Source organism: Balaenoptera borealis (genome assembly GCF_965194805.1).
Source record: "Balaenoptera borealis genome assembly, chromosome: 11".
Classification (NCBI taxonomy): Eukaryota; Metazoa; Chordata; class Mammalia; order Artiodactyla; family Balaenopteridae; genus Balaenoptera; species Balaenoptera borealis.
In genome coordinates this window covers 111,828,303-111,851,931 of record NC_138868.1, presented here as the reverse complement: position 1 = coordinate 111,851,931, position 23,629 = coordinate 111,828,303, and the positions used below count along the sequence as shown (strand labels likewise).

Genomic DNA, 23,629 nt, shown 5'->3' with positions numbered 1-23,629 from the left:
AACTCCCAGAGGCCCCCGGGGCGCGCGCCAAGACTAGAAAGCGCCGCGGGGACGCTCTGCAGCGCCCTGCGGCGTGCGGGGAGGTGGGGTGGGGGTAGCGCTTCGAAGGCCTGCGGACCCGCGCGGGTAGCGGTGATTGAGAGAGAAGACCACCGGGGGCGCTCAGCGGCGGTCTGTGCTAGGCGGACATACGGGCGTGGGTAACGCGGGAGGATTCCGCGGGCGCCCTGGGCGACGGCGGAACCCTCGCTCCTCGGCGCGCGGGGACGCCATGCCGCGAGCCCGGAAGAGGCCGGCGGGGGCCGCGAGGCCAGGTGAGCCGCGCCCGGCTGCTCAGCGCCGCTCACCTTCCGCCCCTGCGCGTGGGGAAAGGCCCAAGTGGGTCGTTTTGAGGTCCGGTGTCCCGAGCCTCCCACCAGGCTCATGCCCAGGGCCCCTCTGCTGCTTGCTTGTCCGAGCGGTAGCTGTTTGGAAAGCACGAAAAGTAGCTGGGATACGGGCTGGCAGGCGCTGAGGCCGGTCACTTACAGTTCCCGCTCCCCGGGGAGCCAGACGAGGAAAGGAAAGGGTCACTGGGGCTGTGAGAGCAGGGAGGGGTTGGGGGGACGCCTTGAGAGGGAGGGGATTTGAGTCTAGCCGTAAAGAATGGGTAGGAACGCGGGATATCCGCGTTGTGTTCCCAAGGATGAATGGCATTCTAAATGGAAGAGGAGCAGCAGCAAAGCAACGAACGGCAGAGAAAGTGCTTCTTCGAGACGGGGAAGGGTTCCGAGTTGCCCACAACACATTGTTACTTAACAGCACACACGGTGTTTACAGTGTGCTGATCAAGTCCAGGGGGACCCCCAGGACCCTCGGAAGGTTCCACGTGTTAGACGTCCATCATGATGGCATACGTAGGAGCTTGGACTTGGTTCAGAGGCTGCGTAGGATGGTCGTTAAGTGGATTCAGATAGACCAGCGTGGCAGGCCCTGATGTGTGATCTGGGACACATCTTACAGATGGACAGAACACCTCATAGATTGTGTAGACTGAGTTACAGTGAGGGTGGTAACACATAGGACGTAGGGTAAGAATTTAACAGCTGTTAGTTACTGGGCACCCACTCTGCTCCAGGCACATTTCCCTCACTCTGTAGGATAAAGTCCAGTCTTGACCATGTCTGCAAAGTCCAGAGTGGCTGTTTTATCCAGCTTCTCTTGGCAACTTCAAGGAGTAGAAAGGAGGCAGGCCACAGAGCATACTGAACAAGAAGGAAGAAGTCGAGGTGACATAATAGCTAATATTATTGAGCATTTATGGTAACGCCAGACACTGCCTCAGCCCATTGTTTGTATTATCTTATTTAATCATCAAAGCAAGTCCGTGCAGTAGGTGCCTGGTTTCCTCGTTGGAGAGAACAGCCCCAGCAAAGGCAGAGGAGAGGGTGAGGAAAAGAAAACATTCACTGACTACTTACTTAATAGATGCCACGGGAGGTATCCTTATCCCACTGAATGGGTAACCCAGAAGATGTCCTGTAAGGTAGGCATTCTGGTCCCATTTTTATAGATGAGGAACAAGTTCAACAATGAAGCTGCCACTGTTAGTAACTGACAGCTCCAGAATTTGAGTCCAGCTCTGACTCCAAAGCATGTGCTTTTCCTGCAACAGAACTTTCTCTCTCAGCAAGCAAGAAAGTTCTCTTCTTTTTTCTTCTCCTATTGCAGACAAGAAGGGGCCAGAAGGAAAACGTACCAAAACTGAGAACCCAGGGGAGGCATCAGCTAAGGTGGAGAACTCCAGCCTCCAGGAGACTTCAGCCTCTAAAGACTGTGGGAAGAATCTAAGCAGCTACTGGCTGATGAAGTCAGAGCCAGAAAGCCGACTGGAGAAAGGTGTAGATGTGAAGGTGAGGTCCCGCACCTGTCTCCAAAGTGCATGGGGGACACCACAGGGTCCCATCACCCACTTCTTACCTTCGAAGGGTAGGAAAAAGGTGATAAAGAATAGAATCAACAGGATTTATTGCCATCCACTATCTGTTTTGTGAATCTTCTACTTAGGGCAGGGGTTGGCAAAAATTTTCTCTAAAGGGCCAGGTGGTGCTGTTGCAACTCTGCTGGCATCACAAGAAAGTGGCCATAGACAAATAGTGTGGCTGAGTTCCAATAAAAGTATCTGCAAAATCAGGCATGGGCTAGATTTGGCCTGAAGGCTATAGTTTTCCAACCCCCGAACTAGGCAACATTCAGTCTTAGGTTGCCTTTCTCTCGCCACCTGCCATGCTCCTAGGTATCTCCCTGCCAACAGTTGGTACACAGGAGGCGAATGTAAATCAAATTTCGTAGTAGCCTGGAGAAAATAAAATTAGAGATACTATAGAAGGGATATATAATATTTTAATAAATGAAATACAGATAATCAGCAATTACCAGATTATCCACTCAGCTAATCCTCTTAATTAGCAAGGCTAACAAGGTAACACAAAGCTAACTTCTACTTGCGCAGTATGAGTGGCTCTGTGAAGAGCTTCCCAGTAAGCTCATATGCTACGCCAGCTGGCAACACCCTATAGGGGAAGGAACTTGTCTGCTTCCATATATTCTTACCAATTGGCCCAGGATTGTTTACTGAATGACCTTATTTCTTGCTTAGTTCAGCATTGAGGATCTCAAAGCACAGCCCAAGCAGACAGCATGCTGGGATGGTGTTCGCAACTACCAGGTAAGCGGGTTAGACAGGACCTCGAGACCCAGGGCGGGGGATAAAAGCCTGCTTCCTTCTGACTTATTCAGTAGCAAAATCTCTTGGCCAAGGTTGTTTTTTCCCAGAACCCAAACCTGAAAATATATTAACAAATGCCTTGATTGCTTTGACTGCATGCAGTTTTCAAATGGCCTGTGTTCCAGCCAGTGTCCTGATACAACTCTGGGTAAAAGGCAAGAATTGAATTGAACTGGTGGGGGGGGGGTGGGGGGGGGAAGCTGCAAGAAACAAAATCTCATCTAATAAAAGCAGACTTGATTTCCGGGGGCTAGTGTTTTCTGGCCGGTGGGAGGATAGTTCTTGTTTCTTCTCTGCTGGAACAGGCCCGGAACTTTCTGAGAGCCATGAAGCTGGAGGAAGAAGCCTTCTTCTACCACAGCAACTGCAGAGAGCCAGGCATTGTGGGGCTTATGAAGGTCGGTTGTACAGGCTTAGGTCTGAGTCCATCTCCTTTCATTGCAGGTTAGGGAAACAGCTTAGGTAGGTAACCCTCCTCCCTATCCCTGCTGTCTCAGAAACATGTGACAGGACTGCAACAAGGCAGGCCTTCATTTCCGGCCCCGCTGGCACACACCTCTCTCCATTTCTGCACCTTGGTCTTTCACTCAAAAACAGGCCTGATGGTAGCTCTTCCAGGCCAGGAGTTACCAGGATAGAATTAACTGCAGGTGGAGAAACAGTGGCACCAGTAATAACCTTTAATGTTTGGTTTAGGACATACTTTTAAGATTTTTGTCAAAATAGGGTTGATTTCCTCTGCTTGCCTTAGACTGTGTATTACTTCCAGATACCTGAGCCCTCAGTGGCTCACCAGTGAGACAGATGGGGTAAGAATACGTAGAGTAGGAAATGACAGTTGGACTTGGACTAAAGCCTGGCCATGGAGCTGACTGGACAGACAAATGATTGGAGACTTGGCTTTAATTTCAGATTGTGAAGGAGGCATACCCAGACCACACACAGTTTGAGAAAAACAATCCCCATTATGATCCATCCAGCAAAGAAGACAACCCCAAATGGTCCATGGTAAAGATACTACTATTCTTCCTATTTCACAAAAGAGAAAGGATGGACAGAGAGGGAGGAAGAAGGTCTGGGGTATCTTTAGATCGGGGCACAGAGCCCCGCTGTCAGTCCGGTGAGGTTACCCTGCTTTTGGAGAGAAGGACAAACACTGGCAGCCAGGCCCTAGGACCCCCTGCAAGCAGCTAAAACACAGCAGGCAGAGTCCAGTGGACATGGCTTTCTGTCCCACACACTGTTGCCATGCAGGTGGACGTGCAGTTTGTTCGGATGATGAAGCGTTTCATCCCACTGGCTGAGCTCAAGACCCACCACCAAGCGCACAGAGCCACTGGCGGGCCCTTACAAAACATGGCTCTCTTCACCCGCCAGAGACTCTCGGTCCAGCCCCTGAGCCGAGGTAAGAACGGCCCTTGCCTTTTGATCACACGCCAGAGGGACGGTGAATCCACACGTACTATAGCTGGTGAGCCCCGAGCACAGCGGTCAAGGTCTGAGTCTGTCTCCCCACCTGTAACTCCCACGAGGGAGGAGCCCCCCCGAGCTGCCCAGGGCAGCCGTGCTCGGCACCTGTCGAAACGCCCCTGAGGGTTCCGAGTGAACGACTACCTGCCTTGCGACTTGAGAAATGCCTGCCATGACTGCCCTGTTCAGGAGGAGACACAGACCTAATTCTTCCTCTTCTTCTTGCCCTTTTCGGCAGAGGAGTTTGATTTTATTTTGAGCCTGGAGGAAAAGGAACCGAGTTAACGGAGACACGGCTGCTGAAGTGGGCAAGATGTTGCCCCAAAGTCAAGCTTCCACAAGACAAAAGGCGGCGTGGGGAACATGCTGGTTGTGTTCACCCGGGGTTGTGTGTAGACGTCGGGTTTGGGTCCTTTTTAATAAAACATGAATGTCTGAGTTGGAGGCATTTCTTTTAAATCAGCATCGGGGGTAGAATACTCCACTGCACGTTTTTACATCCTCTCGGCCAGATGCAGGGCCCAGTCTGGTGACACCCACTAACATGGATTGTCTCTACACCAGCCTTCCTTGCCCACCCCTGAAGTATCTGGTCCCAGAGTGGGTAAAACCAGCAGTTTCAGGACAGGTTGCCAGACTGGAGTAAAACCAGAATTCCTTCCTCGGCCACGTGCTTGTCTAAAACAGGCATTAATAAAGTGGGTGTCATTGTTCACCAGGGGCCACAGACACCAGGAGGGCTGGTGTCGTGGGTCAGGGCGGGGTGTCTCCCCTTGTGTGCGGCGGGGCAGTAAGAAGAGACCACAGAGTCTGGTGGACCGTGGGCACGATGCCTCGGAGCCCAGGGGCTTGCTTTAATCAGGGAGACGGCTGAAACAGACTGCTTTGTTTAAAACAGCCATTGAAAAGACACACGTTGAGAAACTTGTAAACACCGCAGCTGCTCAGCCCCAGGCCACACTACTTGGCTCAGTCCCTATGCTCTGCCAGGGTCCCAGGGATGGGCCTCCCCTTCCCCGATGCACAAAGAGGCAGAGAATGGGGCAGGGGAAAGAACAGAAGCTCCCGAGAGGACAGAAGCAAATTCTACCTCTAGTTCTCTCAGGAGACAGGCTTCAGGGGTCGGGAAGGTTGGGAAGTGAATCTGTGGTCGGCTGGAAGGCAGAGGGATCGGCGGGTACCTAGTAGTTAAGGGGCCAGCTGTCGTGGGAGGCGCCAGAGCCCCAGCTCATGCTCTAGAGAAGGCGAGGGACACAGGAACTGCCTCTCCCACGCTTAGGCCCCCGGCCCTGATAATCCAGGGGCAGCTGCACAGGTGGTCCTGTCCCCACGGGGACTGTCCTTCACATCTGAACCCGGGGTCCAGCCTGGGGGAACCAGCTTCCCTTGCTCGGTTCTGCTGCCCCCAGCCCACCTCGAGCGTCACCCCGAACGCCCTTCCCTCCCATCTCGGCTCTGATCCGTGAGCCCTGCCCAGTCCGAGGCCTACCGCTGCACCAATTTCCGAGGAAAAGACGGGTCCCCGTTTTCCACACTAACTGAAAGATGACCCAAGAACCAACCCCTCTGCTTCCCAAACGACAGAGAACTCAGACCACCAACTATTGTACCTGCTGGCCGTGGGGGTCTGCTTGGTCTTTCCAGAAGGGAAGAGAGGCCAACAGGAGACAGGAAGGACCTCCACAGCCTTAACAGGACAGGCGCGGTGCAGTGCGACAGCGGGAGACCCTCTCTAGCATGACCAGAGCATCCACACACACACACCACCAATGGTCCTAAGCTCTGGGCAGCCGGCTGGTGGGGAGGACGGCGGCTCAGGAGGCCCTCCCCTTCCCCCCAGCTCGCAGGGTGAGCACAAAGCTTCTACGTGTCTGAGACCAAGCCCCGGTTCCCAGGAGTGAGATGGGCAGCAGGGAGCCAAGAGGGTCCACTCCCGGGGAGGCGGGGAGAACGGGCCCTTCCCGGACCTCTTCTCGGGGGAAAGATGTCCTCGTTCAGGGGCCGGGGCCAAGGACCTCCGGCCCTCAGGGCTGCCCGCACCACGCACAGCCGCCGAGGTCCACCTGCTTGCCATCCACCGGTGACACAGATGTCTCTGTGCCCAGGGACATCAGCCAAAGGCCCTACCACAAGCTCCCGTTCCATCCAGGACGTGACTGACCACAGTCCCCGGGAGGTGCCCGGTCCCAGCGGTGAGAGAAGGGCCAGAAGGAGGGTGGCCTGTGGAGGCTCCAAAGCACCACATCCGAGGCTCCCAAGGAGGCGGCTTCCTGGGCTTGAACCCTCACCGCCAGTTACAGCGGGGCGGGCGCCACACCCCCTGCCACTCGCTAAGGGGCGGGGGAGGGGAGTGTGAGACAGGACCACCCGTGGGACGCCCCCCCCTCCCCAGCTCCTGTCCCGGGAGGCTCGGAGCCCGGGCCGCGCTGTGCTCCTGCGGCCCAGGCAGCCCCGCAGACGGCTCTCCCCGGGACGCCCCCTCTCCCTATGCTCCCATCAGCCACAGCGTCCCAGAGACACTCCCTCCCAACCCCAACCCCTTAGGTTCTTCAGGAAAAAGAATTTACATCAAGAACATGATTTGTTTTCAGGTTGCGAGTAGCGGGTCAGCTGAGCATCTTGCTGCCCCGGCCGCTGGTGCCCGGGGGCCTGGAGCCGGGGTGCGAGCCCAGCAGCTTCCTGGCCCCAGGCCTACTGTCTGCTGCTGCCGTCGGACAGCTGGCCGGGGGTGCGCGCCTCCCCCAGGGGGGCCATGCCCTCGAAGCGCTGCGAGGCGATGGCTGCCTGGTGGGACATGCTCTTGCGGACGATGTCGCCCTTCCGCCACAGCACCACCTCCTGTAGGATGGGCGGGGGGGGGGGGCAGGCGACACGTGGGAGGGAGGCCTGGGGAGGGTCCCCGAGGCTCTGCCTTCTCCCGGGAGCCTCAGGCAAAAGCCTCCGCTCATACGTCACCAATGACAGCGCCGTCCACACCTCTGGGCCCCGGGTGCCCGCTGACGGTGTGGCCGGGAGGGCAGAGCAGCCGCAGGGGCTGGGCCCGAGAAAGCAGACTCTGGGTGTCAACGGGGAACCCCCGTCCTTGCTGTGGGGCTCGGGGTAAACTAAGTGGCACAGAGACTAAGCGGCTCGCCCCCCATCCCCGTCCCGTCTGCTTGACCTTGGCGGGAACGATGCCCTCGGATTCTGTCTGGGCGGCCGGGGCCCTGGGGGCGGCCGGCTCACCTGCTGCTTGAAGTAGCGCCGCTCCTCCTCGTCAATCAGCACCAGGTTGAGGTAGTAGCGCACAGAGAACTTCTTGTTGATGTCCCGCATGGTGGGCGTGAGCTCGTAGCCCGCCAGGAAGAGGCGGATGGGGATGGACTCTCCTGCAAGGGCCGGGCGGGAGTCAGGGCGGGGGCAGGGGGCCCCACCTTACACCGCGGTGGAGGGGCCGCCTGCGGCGGGGGGGCGTTGGACACCCAAGCCAACGCTTCTGCCTTCGGGGAGGCGCCTGCCGCTGCCCGGTGAGTGTGAACAGCACAAGAATGCTAGGTAAGCATCTTCTGACTCATTTAATGTGTATAGTTGTTGGGTTTAAGAGCCACTGTCAAACCCCAGCTAACCCACCATGTCACCCAGCAATTCTGATGCCACCATCAGGTCCCTCCATCCCAATTAGCATAGCCCCCACCCCGTACCCCTCCCCTCTAAGACGAGGTGGCAGGGTGTGGTGGTCTGGAAAACAGAAAAGCTTCTCTCTGGACCCAGTTCTCTCCACTGACCCGAGGTATGACTCTGAGGAAGTCTGCTGCTTTCCGTGGACTTTCATTTTCTCATAGGGAAAATTACGATATCAGGCAACATAATATTTTAGATCCCTTCCAGCTCTAACACTGTGCCTCTTCTAAGATAAGTGGAACAAAATCAGGGCAGAATTCTGCTGAGAAAGTCCAAACCTACAGTGCGGCCTAAAGCCAAACACGAACCCTGTTTCACTTCGCACTGTTCTGTGCTTCTCTCGGTGTCCTGTCAGTGCCACAGGGAGGGTGAGCTCAGCCCAGCTGCTCGGCCTGGGAAACACGGAACCAGCAGGCAGGATGGCTCAGCCCTGCCCCGAGGACCCCGCTCGTGATGCCCGAGGGCCTGAGAAAGCTATGACACCCCTCCTTCCACGGGGAGCAGACTGGGAAAAAACTGAATGAAACCTCAGCAGCACCAAGCACTGCTACGTGAAAACACTTCATCATCAGCTGCTGCAGAGCCAACGAAGAACGTACATGACTGCTCCTCCCAAAAATCACACAACTTCCCACCCAGCTCTCAGCTCCACTCGTCCCAGAGGTCACGCCGGCACCGTGTGCAGCACTGGGAAGTGTCGGTCAGGGTGTCTGTACTTGGCGAATGAATTCAGAGCACGACTCGTTTTACCTGAGCTGGAACTAAGTAACAGAAATGAGGATTCTGCTTTCATCTCTTGCCCCCCAGCAGCAAAGAAATTCAGAATGTCAATAGGAAAGTGTAAACAGAGCATTCAAACTGTATCTGCTAAACTGGTACTTTTCAAACGTCTTTTGTTTTTTTAACAGACATAACTCTTGAGATTTAAACTCCAGTACAAGCTCAGTCTATAAACGAGGTCCACATGGACGTCTTCTGGGTGAAGGTGATCGGGGCCTGAGCTCCACATCCCCGACCTCCTTTTCCTCCTTCTCGGGACCCATAATGCACAGTTAGAGATTAAGAAATTACAGGCTCCCAGGCCACCTAACTTTGACAGGATGATCCCTGAAGCCCCTCCAACACTGGGGCCGGGCCGAGGCCATGGGGCCGGAGCTCACCTCTCACGGGCGCGCCGTCCATGATCTCGTACTTGGCAATGGTGTCGTTCTCGTGGTACACGTTGGGGCCCGTGCCTGTCGTTTCCCGCTTGATGATGTCTATCTCCATGTGCTTGATCTTGATCCTCACCAGCAGGAAGTAGATCTTCCCCACAATGACATCTTTCAAGTGGTACCTGTGGAGAGGAAGGCGAGAGGTGCGGCCCCCGCACGTGACAGGCCTCCTGGTTCCAGGAGAGGGCACTGCCCCGCAGGGCGAGTCCCAACGACCTTCTACACTTGAACCTGCGTCACTTCCTCTGCTGTCCCGCCTGCACCTCAGAGCGCGGTTCCGTCACCCTCTGCTCAGCGCTTTAACGAGTGCATGTGTTTTAGAGGCTCTGGTGTGAGAGGCTGACCCGCAAGTGCGGAGACCGGGTCCCGCTCTTCCTCCCGCTTCCAGGAACTGGGCCTTCCCCCCGGGGCCAGCCGGCAGCAGGGCTGCTCTGTACCAGGTGTGGCCACAGAAAGCAAACCTTCAACCTGAAGCTCAGGACGGGGGACCTGAGCATTCGAGCTCCCGGATCACAGGGCAGGAGCCCTAGGGAGTGCAAAGAAGACAGATGACGTGGTGGGATCCGAGGAGGGGCAGACACGGGTGTGGACCCAGGTTCCCAACCTGCAGGCCTGGGGTCTCCCCACCACTCCACGCCACCTTTCTGCCTCCAGCCTGCCTGGGGAGATGGCGGACGCACAAGGACCGAGGAGAGCAGAACTCTGCTGCTTGCAGCGCGTTAGAAGGAACACTCAGAGCACAGATTCTCTGGGCATTCAAACGTTTAAAGGGCGAACGCTCCTTTGTTCTAAATGAAATCTTACACACAAGAAACACAAAGGAGCCACGCGTGGCGCCCGGGCCCCGCTCCTCCTTCACGGCACCTTTCCACTAACCTGACCAAACCCCTCATTTTTCAGATGAGAAACCCCAGCTACAGAAGTCTTAGTACCTGCTAACCTGAGCCCAAGTCCTTAGTGGCAGGACGGGACGCTGTCCTAAGCTCCGGGCTCTTCCTGTCTGGTCGGACGGCCTGGCACTCACAGGGCAGCCTGCTCTGCAGGGGCAGGACCCGGTCCAGCCCGCCCGTCTGTGACACGCCTGTCTCACGCTCACCTTGGTCTTGACTGCACTGCTGGCTGCGGCGCTTGAGCGCCTTCGAGGTGGCACCCCCTTCACTAGGAGGCTGGGGCGCTGGCGGGCAGGCACTTTGGGGGGCTCTGTCCCAGGAGGGCCCGAGAGCCCCAAGACCATGAGGAGGAAGGGCAGGGGCCTGCTCCAGACTCGCCCTGCCTGTCGTGTAGAGGCCCATCGGGGCCACGCTCAGCACCAGGCCAGGCGGCGGCGGGAAACGGCCTTCCCTCCCCGTCCTGGGAAGCACGTGTGTTCCCAGCCCTTCACAGGAGAGCCGCCGCTCAGGCCTCCACCCCCCGAGCCTCTGGAGGCCAGCGGGTCTGAGGTGAGGCCTCCCCACGGGGAGAACCCTCATTAGAGACTCGCGGGGGGAAGGGTTAGTTCTCTGTGAAGAGAATACACGTTTACTTTTGCATATTTGATTTTTGAACATTTTCAGGAATGTATCATTTTAAAAAGAAAGCTGCTTGCAGCACATTTTTGAACTGTCAATAAGTTTTATGATTTACAAGCACTTACATATTTAGATGTTGTAATAGCAGAGACAGTTTAAAACATATATGGCCAGTTAAAATAAAATTATTTAAAGACCTTTATAAAAAGGCATCAAATATTCTTTGTTACAATTCATTTTAATTTAAGGAGGAAGCAGTCAACTTGGCTTTCCTCACTTTGGTTTCTAAAGACACACTGTATACAGGATACAAATGATAATAGAATGGTATTCTGAGGTTAATCTCATCAGTAGAAGGAAACAGATGTACCTAGAATCCAAAACAAATACTTTAAAGTTAGTTTCGCTTGACTTTGAAAGACCTCATAGGATGTTTAACTGAAGTTTGCCCTCTTAAGTTAGTACAGTTCAGCTGCAATGAGATGCAGCTCTTTCCTGACCCGCGACCTCGGCCGGCCTGCACGCACACCCACCGCGTTATTTCTGTGGCCGCCCCCGCAGGTCACCACCAGCCAGCCGGGCCCGACACTCACTTGGATTTGTTGTACTCAAACTCGATGTGCAGACAGTCCTCGATCCCAACCTCCATCTTGATGGAGGAGTTCAGCTCCGGGTACGTGCTCAGCGTGTGGACCACGATGTCCATCTCCTTGACGACGTCGTTGAGGCGGCGGCTGATGGTGGCGCGAAGGAAATACCTGAGGGACGCAGGCGTGCGGTGAAGGGCCGCTCCCAGCCTCCGGGGCCCACCCCGCAGAGGACCCCTGGTAGAGGTCACCCCCGGGGGGTCCGACTGCCCTGAGCGTTCACCGCCGGGCACCCCCTTCCCAGGAAAAGGCACTCACACACAAAATCCTGCAATTACAATTGCAGGGCGATCAAAGGCCTTGCCCCAACCCTCCTCTGAGCCTGAGCTCCGAGGTAAGAGGTGACGCCTCTCTCTGCACCTCAAGAGCAGCCTTGCTGCCACCTGCCAGGCACCGTGCACAGCTTCTGTTTCTTCAGCTAACTCCCGGCTCTGTGGGCACAGGGATCGTATACTCTTATGTTTGCACGCTATTTAACAATACTCGACCAATGAGCATTTTTCAAGTCCCTCACAGTTAAACAACAGGAATAAGATAATGGAGAATCAGGTCAGTGATGCATTGCGCACGTTTACTGCCGGGCCTAGGACGGATAAGGTGGAGTCTCGCGGGGACTCATCGTCCCCTGGGGGAGACGGGCAAATCAACAGAACAATTAGAACACATGCAAAGTGTCCATTCAGAGGCAGGAATCAAGTGCTGTGGGGAGAGAGGGGCGCCTTCAGGAGGAGCAGGCCTTAGAACTAAAGCAACAGAGGTGGGAGAGCCCCAGGTCTGAACTAGGATGGTCTCCGGCTGAGCCTAGGGTCCTGGGACACATTAGAAAGAGGGAGAAACACAGCGCTGAAGGGCAGTGAGCCACGCCTGACCACCAGCCAGCCCTTCAGTGTGGCGCCCCCCGCACCCCTCGTCCCCTTAACTCTGTGCGGCCCTCTAACAAAGCTGGGATGGGAGGCCTTGGTGGAGACCTTGGTGGCCCTCCTCTGCGGCCTCACCACCCCCCGGCCGCCCTCCCCTTCCGCCTGCTCCCTCCACGCAGCCCCAGACGTGGCTCCAGCCGGCCCTAAGGCTCAGGCCCTCAAGCCCCCACGCCCTGTGGAGAGGGCCCTGGCAGCGGTGTAGAAGGGAAGGCTCCACGAAGCTTCCAGCGGCTCGAGCGCCTCTCCTGTGCCAGCAGTCTGGAGGCGCAGGGGACTCACTCCGGGGCGCGTCTGCCACATAACTGCTCTGGAGAGGGACACGGGGATCTATATTTTTCAAAGCCCCCTCCACCCCCCCATGATTCTAACACAGGACTCTTGGTAGAGAACTACTGTCTGGCATCTTGATGCTTCAACTTCCCAACTTTCTCAACACATCCAATCTCTCTCCAGCTAAAGCTTCTTCCTGAGTTTATAAAAAGTCCCAAAGCCATCAATCCCCAGGACACTTCCCAGGCCCACACTCTACCTTTCCTCAGAGACAGCTGTCCGGGGGTCCTGTTCTAACCCTGCAGCTTCGTCCCCAGCCCCTATGCCTCGCCCCGGCTTCCGTCTCTACCACCCAACAGGAGCTGCCCTCCCAAAGGCAGCACAGGCCTCCCAGCTGCCAAGTCCAGGGGCTTTTTTTTTTGGCATCAGCTCTGCATTAGAGCGTAAAACACTCCCTCCTCCTTCACGCATCACCCCGCTCCTCCTCCGTCCCCAAGAGGCCCAGTAGGGTCCCCAAGAGTCCCAGTAGGTCCCGGGCTCTCCTCTCCCAGAGCTCCCCTCCTGGAACAACCTATCAGTTACCAGCTCCGAGCGGGTGATTTCTGACAGTGCATTTCTCTATACTGAGCGACAGGCTTGCATTTCCAATTGTCTGTTCTGCCAGTGCTTCAGACTCCTCCCTGGAACTGGATGAATCGTCTCATCTACAGGTCATCTCCTCCTCCTGATGGCCCTATGTCTGCATCTCCACTCAATGGTCAGTTCTGCTGGCGTCTATTAAATTCCTTGTTTTCTGCCTGTTCCCATGGTGTCCACTAAAGGAAAACTCAGGACCAACACTCCACCCACCCATCAAATACGACACAGTGACTTCAATCTTCTAACAGAACCACTGCCCTGCCTAAAAACAAAGGAAAAGGAGTCCAAAATAATCTTTTCATGTTTCCCCTCTGCCTGTAATAAGACACAAGCCCTTAATCTGGAATGTACCTCTTCCATTAACTAATGTTCCCGATTTTACCTCCTTTCTCAGCGTGAATCCAAAAGTCTTCGTGTAATTTAGACAGTAACACTTTTCTTCCATTGTGATAAAATACAAAATACAGGGTGCAGAGCACGCACCCCAGAACATGCCACTCTGGCACGAGGATTCTATTGAGCTGAAAGCAACAGAGAAGCAGTGCACACAAGACAGACTCCGGGGCCCTCTCCACCAGGAGAGGCTGCGCGGCCTGGGAGCTGCTGGGGGTGCCGCCCGCAGAGCGTTCCTCGCCAAAGCAAGCCTCTCCCCGTGCTTCCCACAACTCGAGCCCCTGCAAGTGCAGGGCCCCTTCTCTGCCTCCTCACTTCTCTGTTAAGATGCTGCATAAGCCCAAGTTCAACTGCCCCTCAGTCACCGGGCAGAGCTCAGGTGGGAGCAATGCACACGGGAATACACCTGCTTGCTTGCCTCTGGCCAATCCGTCTTCCGTCCATCCGATTTGCAGAGCCCCCGCCAATGAACCTAACATGGTGGAGGGAAAAGTTTTTTCCTCTTCTCCAATATATGTAACACAATGTACTGCTTTAACCATTTTTACGTGCACAGTTCAGTGGCATTAAGTGCACTCACGGTGCTGGGCAACGGTCACCACTGTCCATCTCCACCTGTTCACCTTCCCCAACTGAAACTCTGCCCCATCAACCACTAACTCCCCAGCCCCCTTCCCCAGCCCCTGGCAACCACCATTCTACTTTCTACCTCTATGATTTTGACTATCTAACTGCTTAAAAACGTGGAATCAGTATTTGTCTCTTTGTATCTGGCTTATGTCACTGGGAACAACGTTCTCAAGGCTCATCCATGCCGTAGCAGGTGTCGGATCTCCCCCCTTTTCAAGGCTGAATACTATTCCACTGTGTGGATACACATGTTGTTCATCCACTCATCTACTCATAGACACTTGGGTTGTATCCACTTTTTGGCTATTGTGAATAATGCTGCTACAAATGTGAGTATACATAAATCTGTTTGAGTCCTTGCTTTCACTTCTTTGGGATTTATACACAGAAGTGGAATTGATGAATCATATGGTAATTCTGTTTTGAAGAACCGCCATGCTGTTTTCAACACCTTTCTTTCTGACATAAGAACATTTATGAGAAGTCCACTGCAAAACATCCAATTAAATAGCAATAAGCCCCCAGCCCAGCTTAAGTGATGACTAGATACTCCTCGCCGCTGCTGCCTTCTGAGCGCAGTCACGCAACGCTGCTGAAGCGGGGCAGCACCAGTGCTAGACCTCTCTGCACAGGCTGGAAAGGAGAGCCTGCAGCCCCTCTTCTGACGGGAGAGGGGAGAGCTTGCAGTAGCCCACACCATGCCACATGCAGGCCTCAGGTGACACCCAAGACCTGGAGCCAGGCAGCCAGAGTGACATCACATACCCCGGAGGCCCTGGAATCAGTCCCCACCCGCACAGCTTCCAAGACTGGAACAAGGAAAACAATCCCATATACTTAAAAGGTGTGTATTAATGTTTTAAAACTTGTCCTACTGTGTTACGTTTTATTCCCTCATTGTCCCAAAATATGGAGAGGACGGGTCTAGGATTAGAATCCAAATCTATGACCCGCTTCTCAAGTGACAGAGCTCAGGACCCCGCCGCAGTCTCATGCAGAGCTGGATGAGGATCAGTGGCCTGAGGCCCAGCCAGGGGTGTGTGAAAGCCGAGCGTCCAACTTTCGGGAACTTTCAGAATCAGCTGTTAATCACAACATTTAAAATTAAATGATAGACACTTGCAATCAAATGAATTATATTAAGAACAAAGGTAATATCCTAGCTATTCTGGGGTGTCACGGTCCTCTCTGCTCCTGGGGCAGGGGGGGTGACGTTTGGTGTCTGTGCAGCAGCGTGCTGTCGAGGGGCAGGTGCATACCTCTCAACTCTGCACCCAGGGGCGCTGGGTCAGTGGCTCGAAAGGGGCCACGGTGGGGATACTGACATTCCAGAAACGGACAGACAAGCCAGGAGCACTCCTCCTGGAGGGAGGCCCACTGCAAACCCCCCCCCGCAGCACACCTTCCCTACGGCCACACAGAGCCTCAGAAACGGGACGGCGTCAGGGCCCGTCCACATGGGGCACCCTGGGGGCGCCACTTACCGCAGCTTCACGTTCTGCCCAGTGTAGGACTCATAGGGCTTCTCCACGTGCGTGAACTCAAAGTCGAAGGCCTGCGACTGGGTGACCTCTCCGGGCCGGGCCAGGTCCTTCACCAGGGACACGAACTCGTGGTGGTTCCCGCGGTCGTAGTAGAGTTCTGCAGGGAGAGCGTCGGCCACCTCTACCAGACCCTGAGCTACGCGGCCCGGCGAGGGGGCTCCCAGCTGCAGGAGCCTCCCGCCAACACACAGAGCCCCCAGTCTGGCTTATGGCTCCCTCGCTTCCTGCCCTGCCCCTGTGCTGCAGCCCAGAACCCGACACGCTCCTGCTCCAGGGCACCGGGCAGCACCCGTGGGGGACACACCGGGGGGCCGCGATCAAAACGCCACAGCTCCTTAAACATACTTAAAACTACTGCTAACTTTGGAAAGCATATTCGCAGTTCTTCAGTCACATCATCCTCGTAACCACCTTGTGAGACAGCTAGGACGGCCCTATCACCCATTTAACCGCCAAGGAAGCTGAGGCACAGCGGGGTCGGTGACTGGCCTAGGGTCCCAGGTCTCCCGCTGGACTGCGTCTACTTCTGGACCTGGCGAAATGGGGGCAGCGACATAACGCACTGCAGGTGTTGTGAGCACGGGACGAGGTGAAGCAGGTAGAGGACCTGGAGAGGCACTTCAGAGACGGCAGATGCTCCGGAAGTATCAGCTGCCTCTACCCTTCAGAGAGGAGCTCACGAGGCTGACGGGACAGAGGGGCTGTAATGACGCCCCACGTCTAAGCTCAGGGTCCCCAGACTTCTGTGAACATCAGAATCACCGGGGGCTGTGTTAACACACAGACGGCTGGGCCCCACCCCTAGTGTTTTTGATTCCGGGGGTCTGGGGTGGGGCCTGAGAATGGACATTGTTAACAGACCCCCAGAGATGCTTCCTGCTGGTCCAGGGACCACAGTCTGAGGAGCACTGCTCTTCACCCATCCTCCTCTGGAAACAGTTCTGCTGTTTATTATGAGTCAGGCCACCTATTTGTCCTAGATTATATATGCCTGTTTGTCCTCTGCTATGTGTTAACTTTTGCTCCAGGCATGGTCGTTAGAGATAAGGCCTACGTCCCCAGCTTCCTGGCACCCCCAGTCCCCGGCTGTGCAGCAGGGACACTTAATACCGACTGCGACTCCGCGTGGCCACGTTACAGTCAAGGGACCACCCGTGGGCACCCTGCAGCAGGACAGGCAGCAGGCAGTGTACTCTCGTCGCTTCTGCCGTCGGCTGCCTGGGGAGAGACAGGGCCACAGGGAGGCGTGCCTGGGACAGCCGCCCGCCCGGCCTGGCCCGCCTCTCTGGAGCGCAGCGCGCCAGCTCTCTCAGGGACAGCCAGAGCAGCCTGGGCTAGGGCAGACCCCAGACAGCAAAGGTCTGAGCCCCCCAGGATCAAAGCCTTCTTGGGCTCAAGAAACCAGAGCTCTTGCCTCCCAGAGCCGACAGAGTGTCCAGGCCTGCCCTGGGGACGCTCGGGAGGGGAACGTGGTTCCAGGGGTGCTTTCGGCCTTGCTGCCCTGGCCGCTGGCCCTGACACCACCACCCCCGCAGCCTGTTCTCCCCAGGCAGCGAGGCACCGGAAAGCACAGTGGGCTCTGTCCTAAGGTGTGTCCAGCTCGAGAAGGCAGCAGCGGTGCGGTCAGTCCCCAGCCAGTGTGCTGCTTCTGTACGCACACCCAGTGCACCCTGTGAGCACACCTTGTGCTGATTTCCTACACAGTTACGCTTGGATCCACCTGACGTTGCAAACAATCCACCTTCTCTTCCAAACACCAAGTGGAATCAGCAGCAGGCAGCGCTCTGGGTAGGGAGTGATGACCCACAAAGCCGCCAAAGGGGGAGGGCACTTCAAACCTTCCGGGCAGGGGGTGCTGGGGAAAGGTGAACAGCCATCCCTCGTTTTGAAATCCAACAACTGTGCCCCCAACCAAGGTAAGGAAGTGCAGTGACCAGGCAGGAACAGAGCCAGTGGCCAGCCTGTGACAAGGGCCCGTCCACTAACTCTTGCTGGTTCTTTGCTACCGGAGTCTCTGTTGATGGGCACTGACCCCTTAACTGGGGAAAGTGGTGCCTCCATTCCCAAGCACTGGATTCTGCCATAGTTTCAGGGGACAGAAGCAAGCGGAACAAAGCCCCAACGTCTGTGAACTTTAAGTGGGAAATCCCGGAGTCAAGAGAAAGATGGGAAGAGAAGGATGGAAAAACACACAAATGTGCTCACACAGCCTCAGAGGCAACATGAGAAACAAACCAGAGAAGGATCCACAGTGTTCACAGAGCACACAGAGCGCCGGCACCAGGGGTCCCAGCAGAGAAGCCTGGCTGGGCTGGGACCCCCGGGGGGACAGGGCCTTCCTGCCTGGCGGCACGTCCTCCCAGGGCTTCCCCGCCTCCCCCCAAACATCATGAAAGAGTGGCCAGTGCGTAGTCCGAGTGGGGCTTGATTGGGCTTTTTACCGTACACTTTATAAGCCATTTGCAAGGCTTCTGGAAACACTGTGGGGCAAAGGGGCAGAAATAGCAGCCGTACTTCACTATGTGCCAGAAAGTTTGGTTTCCTCTCGCATAAATTAGAACAGAAAACCCAAGACTGTTCTAGCAGGAGGTCTGCCCTAAAGAGACTGTCAACTGCCTCTTTCTTCCCAAGTTACCCCGAGTTCTCCCCAGCCTCCAAAGCCCACAGGGACCAGCCATTTCAAGCCAGAAGGAGGAACTGACCAGTTCTTTCTTAAGGTAACTTCCCCGACTCAGTCCACCAGGAGGAAATGACTTCTGTAGTCAGGATGTTTTCACCATGAAACTTGCCACCAATGGCTGAGGAGTGAATTTGCCACTGTGGAAGGAAATTGAGCCAGCTCTGCCCCACGCGGTCATCCCGTGAAGGGCGCCCGGAGACTCGCTGCTGGGCCAGGCTTCCCGCCGGCCTTGGAAGAACCCTAAGCCAACCAGGGCAGAAAGAGCTCTTTCAAACAGCCCGCTCTTCACCCTGACTTTCCCAGCTGCTGTCTGCTGACGGGCAACCTGGCCACGATTCACGCTCGCCACGGCCACTTGGACCTCCTGGGCCTGGTAAACCTGCGGGAGCAGTGCCGTCTCCGGGCTGCCCGTGCACAGCCAGCCGCCGCTCTGCTCCAAGCCCTGCAGCAGACTATTAGCGGGTGAGAATCAGCGTGCCTCTCACTTGGCACTCACGGCTTAATGAATTAAAATACAGAAAGCCTCCAGAGTCTTAACAGCACAGGCTCGACTGGGGCTGATGGGTTTAGATTCACCCAGTGGCATTATTTAAAAAAAAAAAAAAAAAAAAATCCAGAAGTTCTCTCTCTGGCTTTGGAGTGCAGGGGTATTCAGGTCCTCCCTCCTCGCCAAGTGTGACTGTCTAATTACCTTTGGTTTATTTAACCCCATCAGTCTCCAAGGTGGCCTGACACCCTCCACAAGTGTTCCCCCAACGATTCCACCTAAAAAATGGTCTCTCCATCTTCTAATTACAGACCTTCCCTTGATACTCCTTACGTGCCACACTGTGTTCTTCTAAAAACATGGGCCATCTAGTGACACGGGGGGTGCCCTCAGCACACATTCGCTGGCATTGTTGGAGCACAGACCAAGCCGCTGGGAAGTGCACAGTAGACGCAGGAAGAATCCCAAAGTGGCTCAAAAACTTGAGGAGGAGGACAGAAAAATGCACACAACAGGTGGATGAATCAGAGGCAACACCTGAGCTGTCGGTGCAGAACTGAATGGGGGCCTGACAACTCTCATCTCCTTATGTTAAGGGAGAAATCACAAGGCCTCTAGAATAACGGTGGAAGAAAGGCTTCCGTTGGCCAGGGGAGGTCAGGGAAGGCTTTCTGACGGGTGTCATGCCTGCTGGGCTTTAAGAATGAGTGAGAGCTTGGGTGGTAGGCCATTCCTTGCAGAAAGATGTTCATATACAAAGGGAAGAGGCCAAGACCCCTCTAGAAGGAACATGATACTTTGAGGAAAGCACACGTGGAAGGAGGAAAGGGTCGCAGAGACTCGGCCGGAGAAAGGCAGAGGCAGCTCGGGAAAGAGCTGGATGACTTCTCCCCTTCAACCAGCAGGGAGTCAACAAGAAGAATTTTAAGGAGGTGACTGACCATGCCAGCACTGACGTTTAGAAAGTTCCCTCTTACAAAAGATGAACTGAAAGAAAAGGCAAACAAAGGCAGGCAGGCCAGTCAGGCTGCTACACACAGAAGCATCAAAGTTAGTAGCATCGAGAGCGGAGAGGAAGCCCAGACTCAAGATACCCTACAGAGCCGCTGGAGAGGACCCAAACTGAGACGCCAGTTGGATGCGTAGGAGGGGGAGGGAGGGGTCTTGAGGACTCCCGGATTTCTGAGGCTGAATGGACCCAGGTGACAGGCCAGAGTGGAGAAAACAGGAGAAGCAGCAGGGCTGGGGCTGGAGCAGGAAGAGAAAAAGGTTTCTGGTTTGGATGTGTTTTTGAGGGACCTGAGGGGTATCCAGCGGGAGACTCTAGAAGACGGTTAGAAACCCAAGCATGGAACTCAGAGGAGAGTTCAGGTAAGGACAAAGGATTGGGAGTCATTGGATTCTAAGAGGACACTGCAGTGATGGGTGCGGATGAGGCTGCCAGAGTAGCTGAGAGTGTGAGAAGGGCCAGCAGACAGAAGGGCCCCCCTTCCTGCCCACCTCCCAAACCAAGACCGAGCCAGGAGCTTTTCCGAGCAGGGGCTGGGCCGCTGTGAGGCATGGGGTCTGAAGAGGACCGATGCAAAGATTACCAGACAGCTGTCTCTGCCTGGACTCTAGGGAGACCCTTTCACAGGTTTTCCCTCGGGAGAGCGCGCCTGCTGGGAGAACACACCGGGCAGGAGGTGCAGGGAGGCGGGCCTGGCGTGAACAGTCCCATGGGCGGTCGGCAGAGGAATCAGGGCTGACGTTTTAAAGGTCCAGCCCCTGGAAACTTCTGGAAGGATCCAGCTTAACAGGGATTATGAGTATTTGCGATGAGTGCCAAACCCTGCACTTCACGTACGTTGATGATCTCTAGTCCTCACGTGACCCTTGCGAAGTCTGTACCTTATAAACGGAGCCTTATCTAAGCTAAGTAACCCTCTGCTTGACCCTCAATCACGCACCGGGCTGTCTTTCTACAGGAGGCACAGGCAAGACATATACGCTTTCGTCTGCAGGCAAAAGAAATTAATCATAAGGATAGGAAAGTTAATTACATAAACCACTTCATTTTCAAGCTGTCCAATTCTTCCCAGGAAGCAGGGAAGGAAGGAAAGAAAGAAGAAAAAAAGAACCAAATCCAAGAGACTATGGTTTGTAAGAAGAAAAGTTCTGAGTGAAACCAATGAAGAAGGTGTCCAGAGCACAATGACATCGCCGTTCTCACCCCCATCCAGCAGTAGGACCATCCTGTGCGTCATCCGTACAGCCAGACCTTAGAACCCGACCGAAGTTCCACCCACTTCATGCAGCATCAAGAAAGCAACGAAGGAGAAAACCACACGACCACAACCATGGGGAACTTACTCACCAGCCTCGCTCCAGTGCCCTGAGGTCAGTTCATAGAGCCTCTCAGGTACAGGACACAAATACACCACACTCTGCCCAAAGCCTGGTCCCTAGACATCTCAACAAGGTGCTTCTGTTATTATCCTTGCCTTACAGGTGAGAAAGCTGAGGCCCAGAGAAGGGTACAGCTTCCCCGAAGCCAAGGGTGGACTCAGCCCAGAGTGCTCAGGGGCCCAGGAAGAGTTATCAATGGAAGCAACAAAAGGTCCTGAGAAATCTGAGCAGGGCTGCTGTCCTGGGATGCCAGGAGACAGACAAGAAGCCAGGCAGGGACGGCGCTTCCTCAACTCCCTTTCATTCAGGCTGCAGGGAGGCCTTGCCAGCGTCCCCCTGAACAGCTCATTTCACAACTGCTGGGGCACAGGGGGGCAGGGGACGCTCTGGTTACCTTTCATGTATTGGTGAGGTGTCACCCCCTGGAATGAAGGTACAGACACTGGCTAGACATGCCTGTCTGCACTCACATTGCAGAGCCAAAGAATCCAGCAATAACCTTAAAGCTACGACGTGAAAATACTAATTATAAGGAGGCAAGGACTTCTCCACTTCTTACATCTTACGCCTAGCACAGAACGCTGTGGGTTCATCCTGTCTACCCAGTGGCTCTTTGCTAGGAGTGAGTTTACCTTCCACGGACATAAGACGTTTCTGTGGTTCTGGTATCTGGCGGGTAGAGGCCAAGGAGGCTGTTAAACACTCACCCACAACAAAGAATGATCAGGCCCACAATGTCGACAGCACTGCTGCTGAAAAACCCTATCCAAGCCGGTAGCAAGAGAGCAGAGGATCTGAAACTCACTCTTCAGCTCCCTTTCAGGCCACTCGTATTCTGGGTTTAAAGTCACAACAAACAGGTTCCTATAGGATCAGCCAGTCTTCAACCTGATTCCCTTTCCTCAAACAGCAGCAGCCAATACTCCAGGCTGAGCGCTGGGCTGCAGAGGCAGGCCACACGGCCTTTCCCAGGGCTCCAGCGCTTCCTGCCTCTGTAAAAGGGGAGCAAGGTTCTGCGCGGGGCTCTCAGGGAATGACAGTGAGCATTCAACGAGCTTTCGCAGGAAATCCACCCCCCCAGGGCCAGACGTGCAGCGCCTGGTATGGGGTATGAATTCTCCGCCAAAGGTCTTTTCAGGCCACATGGGTATTTACTGTGAATCTACTCCTGAACGAATGACAATGGCAATTTATTTCAGAAGCACCTGCGAGTTTTAATAAACACAGTGTCCAAAGAGAACTGGAAACAACCCCGTGCTGACTGGCAGCTCTCAGATCTTCGGTACTGCTACTGCCTTTTATTGTCTAGTTGTAATTGCTAACACTCATGTTAGAAGAGTGTTAGAGCCTTGAGAAATTGTGACCACTTAATTTGGGTCTCAGGAGCATCATTTCTTTAAGAAAATGAGTCTGCCAAAGGCTAGGTTCTAATCAAGAAGTCTTAGGTACGCCAGCTGGCTGGACAGAGGGCTGACGCTGGAGCCCGCGGGGCTGCTTTCTCAAACAGCTCCCGGTGAAGGTGGGATGTGAGAGGTGGGTGGGACACAGGTACTAGGAAGGGGTGGACTGGCCGCAGGACTCGGTGGCCACGACCTGCGGGCGGGCCCAGCAGCACCGAAGGCCGGGCAGGAACAAGGAGCCCGGACCCCCGGTGGGCAACAAGGCCGCGCGGCCTGGGGCGGGGGAAAGGGGATACGGAGTCCAAGTAATGGGGGCGGGGGTTAGGAGGCAAGGGTTAGGGAGCAGGGTCAAAGTCAAAGGTCGGGGGTCGTGTCAGGGACCAGGGATTAGTGAGCGGGAGTGGGGGGGGGTCAAAGGCGGGGTCAGGGGTCAGGGGTCGGGGTCGGGGTTGGGGGTGGAGGGCAGGGTCGGGGGCCGGGGCGCGGGGGAAGGGGCAAGGGGCGGGGCCGGGTGGGGTGGATCCCGCACTCACCAATCTGCCCGATGAACTCGACCTTGATGCCCTGGTGCTCCAGCCGCTTGTTGGGGTTCTTGAGCGCCAGGCTCACCTTCCCGGACACCGTCTCCCCGTCGTAGAAGAGGAAGTACTTGTCCTTCTTCCCATCCTCCGTCTTGTGCTCGGCCCTCTTCCTGCTGTCCGCATCGTTCAGCAGGATGTCCACATCCACGCTCTGCCCGAAGCCGAAGAAGCTCATGTCCCCGCCGGGCCGGCCGGGCCTGGGAAGGCCGGAGGGCTGGACGCGGCGCCGACGCCCGCGCTCGCCGGGCCGGCGCGGTTCCGGGGGCAGCGCAGAGCAGGCGCGAGGCACCCGCCCGCCGGTGCTTGCAGCGCCGACCAGCCAGCCAGCCGCCCGGCCCGGGAGCAGCGCCCGCCGCTTCCGCTGCTCAGCCGGACGCGCCGGACTCGCCGCGCGCATGCGCACGCCCCCGCCTCTCCTGCTCGGCCGCCGA

General features: G+C 55.7%; 2 protein-coding genes across 4 annotated transcripts; one reads left to right on the top strand and one right to left on the bottom strand.

Moving 5' to 3' along the window:
- The first annotated feature begins 37 nt into the window (after positions 1-37).
- On the top strand, positions 38-4,675 carry THYN1 (thymocyte nuclear protein 1). Of its 3 annotated transcripts, XM_082341088.1 has the most exons (7): positions 38-314; positions 1,711-1,892; positions 2,639-2,707; positions 3,073-3,165; positions 3,680-3,775; positions 4,022-4,172; positions 4,476-4,675. In XM_082341088.1, exons 1-7 carry the CDS (start codon positions 272-274, stop codon positions 4,520-4,522), a joined length of 681 nt encoding a protein of 226 aa, XP_082197214.1. In that variant the 5' UTR covers positions 38-271; the 3' UTR covers positions 4,523-4,675. The 3 variants fall into 3 exon arrangements, with proteins under 3 accessions (XP_082197214.1, XP_082197215.1, XP_082197216.1); XM_082341089.1 differs by lacking the exon at positions 3,073-3,165; XM_082341090.1 differs by lacking the exon at positions 3,680-3,775.
- Positions 4,676-5,053: 378 nt separating this feature from the next.
- Positions 5,054-23,598, bottom strand: VPS26B (VPS26 retromer complex component B). The gene is made up of 6 exons (XM_082341083.1): positions 23,151-23,598; positions 15,603-15,759; positions 11,213-11,377; positions 9,058-9,233; positions 7,463-7,605; positions 5,054-7,075 (listed from the first exon to the last, which is right to left on the bottom strand). Exons 1-6 carry the CDS (start codon positions 23,593-23,595, stop codon positions 6,929-6,931), a joined length of 1,233 nt encoding a protein of 410 aa, XP_082197209.1. The 5' UTR covers positions 23,596-23,598; the 3' UTR covers positions 5,054-6,928.
- Positions 23,599-23,629: the final 31 nt, after the last annotated feature.

Bases quoted from the DNA above. Each gene is read 5' to 3' on its own strand.
- THYN1 (XM_082341088.1), top strand. From the start codon at position 272: ATGCCGCGAGCCCGGAAGAGGCCGGCGGGGGCCGCGAGGCCAG. The intron at 2,708-3,072 runs GTAAGCGGGTTA...CTGCTGGAACAG, and splicing joins ATGGTGTTCGCAACTACCAG to GCCCGGAACTTTCTGAGAGC. The intron at 4,173-4,475 runs GTAAGAACGGCC...CCTTTTCGGCAG, and splicing joins GGTCCAGCCCCTGAGCCGAG to AGGAGTTTGATTTTATTTTG.
- VPS26B (XM_082341083.1), bottom strand. From the start codon at position 23,595: ATGCGCGCGGCGAGTCCGGCGCGTCCGGCTGAGCAGCGGAAGCGGCGG. The intron at 15,760-23,150 runs GTGAGTGCGGGA...CTCTCCCTGCAG, and splicing joins CGAGTTCATCGGGCAGATTG to AACTCTACTACGACCGCGGG. The intron at 7,076-7,462 runs GTGAGCCGGCCG...CCCATCCTACAG, and splicing joins GGCGCTACTTCAAGCAGCAG to GAGGTGGTGCTGTGGCGGAA.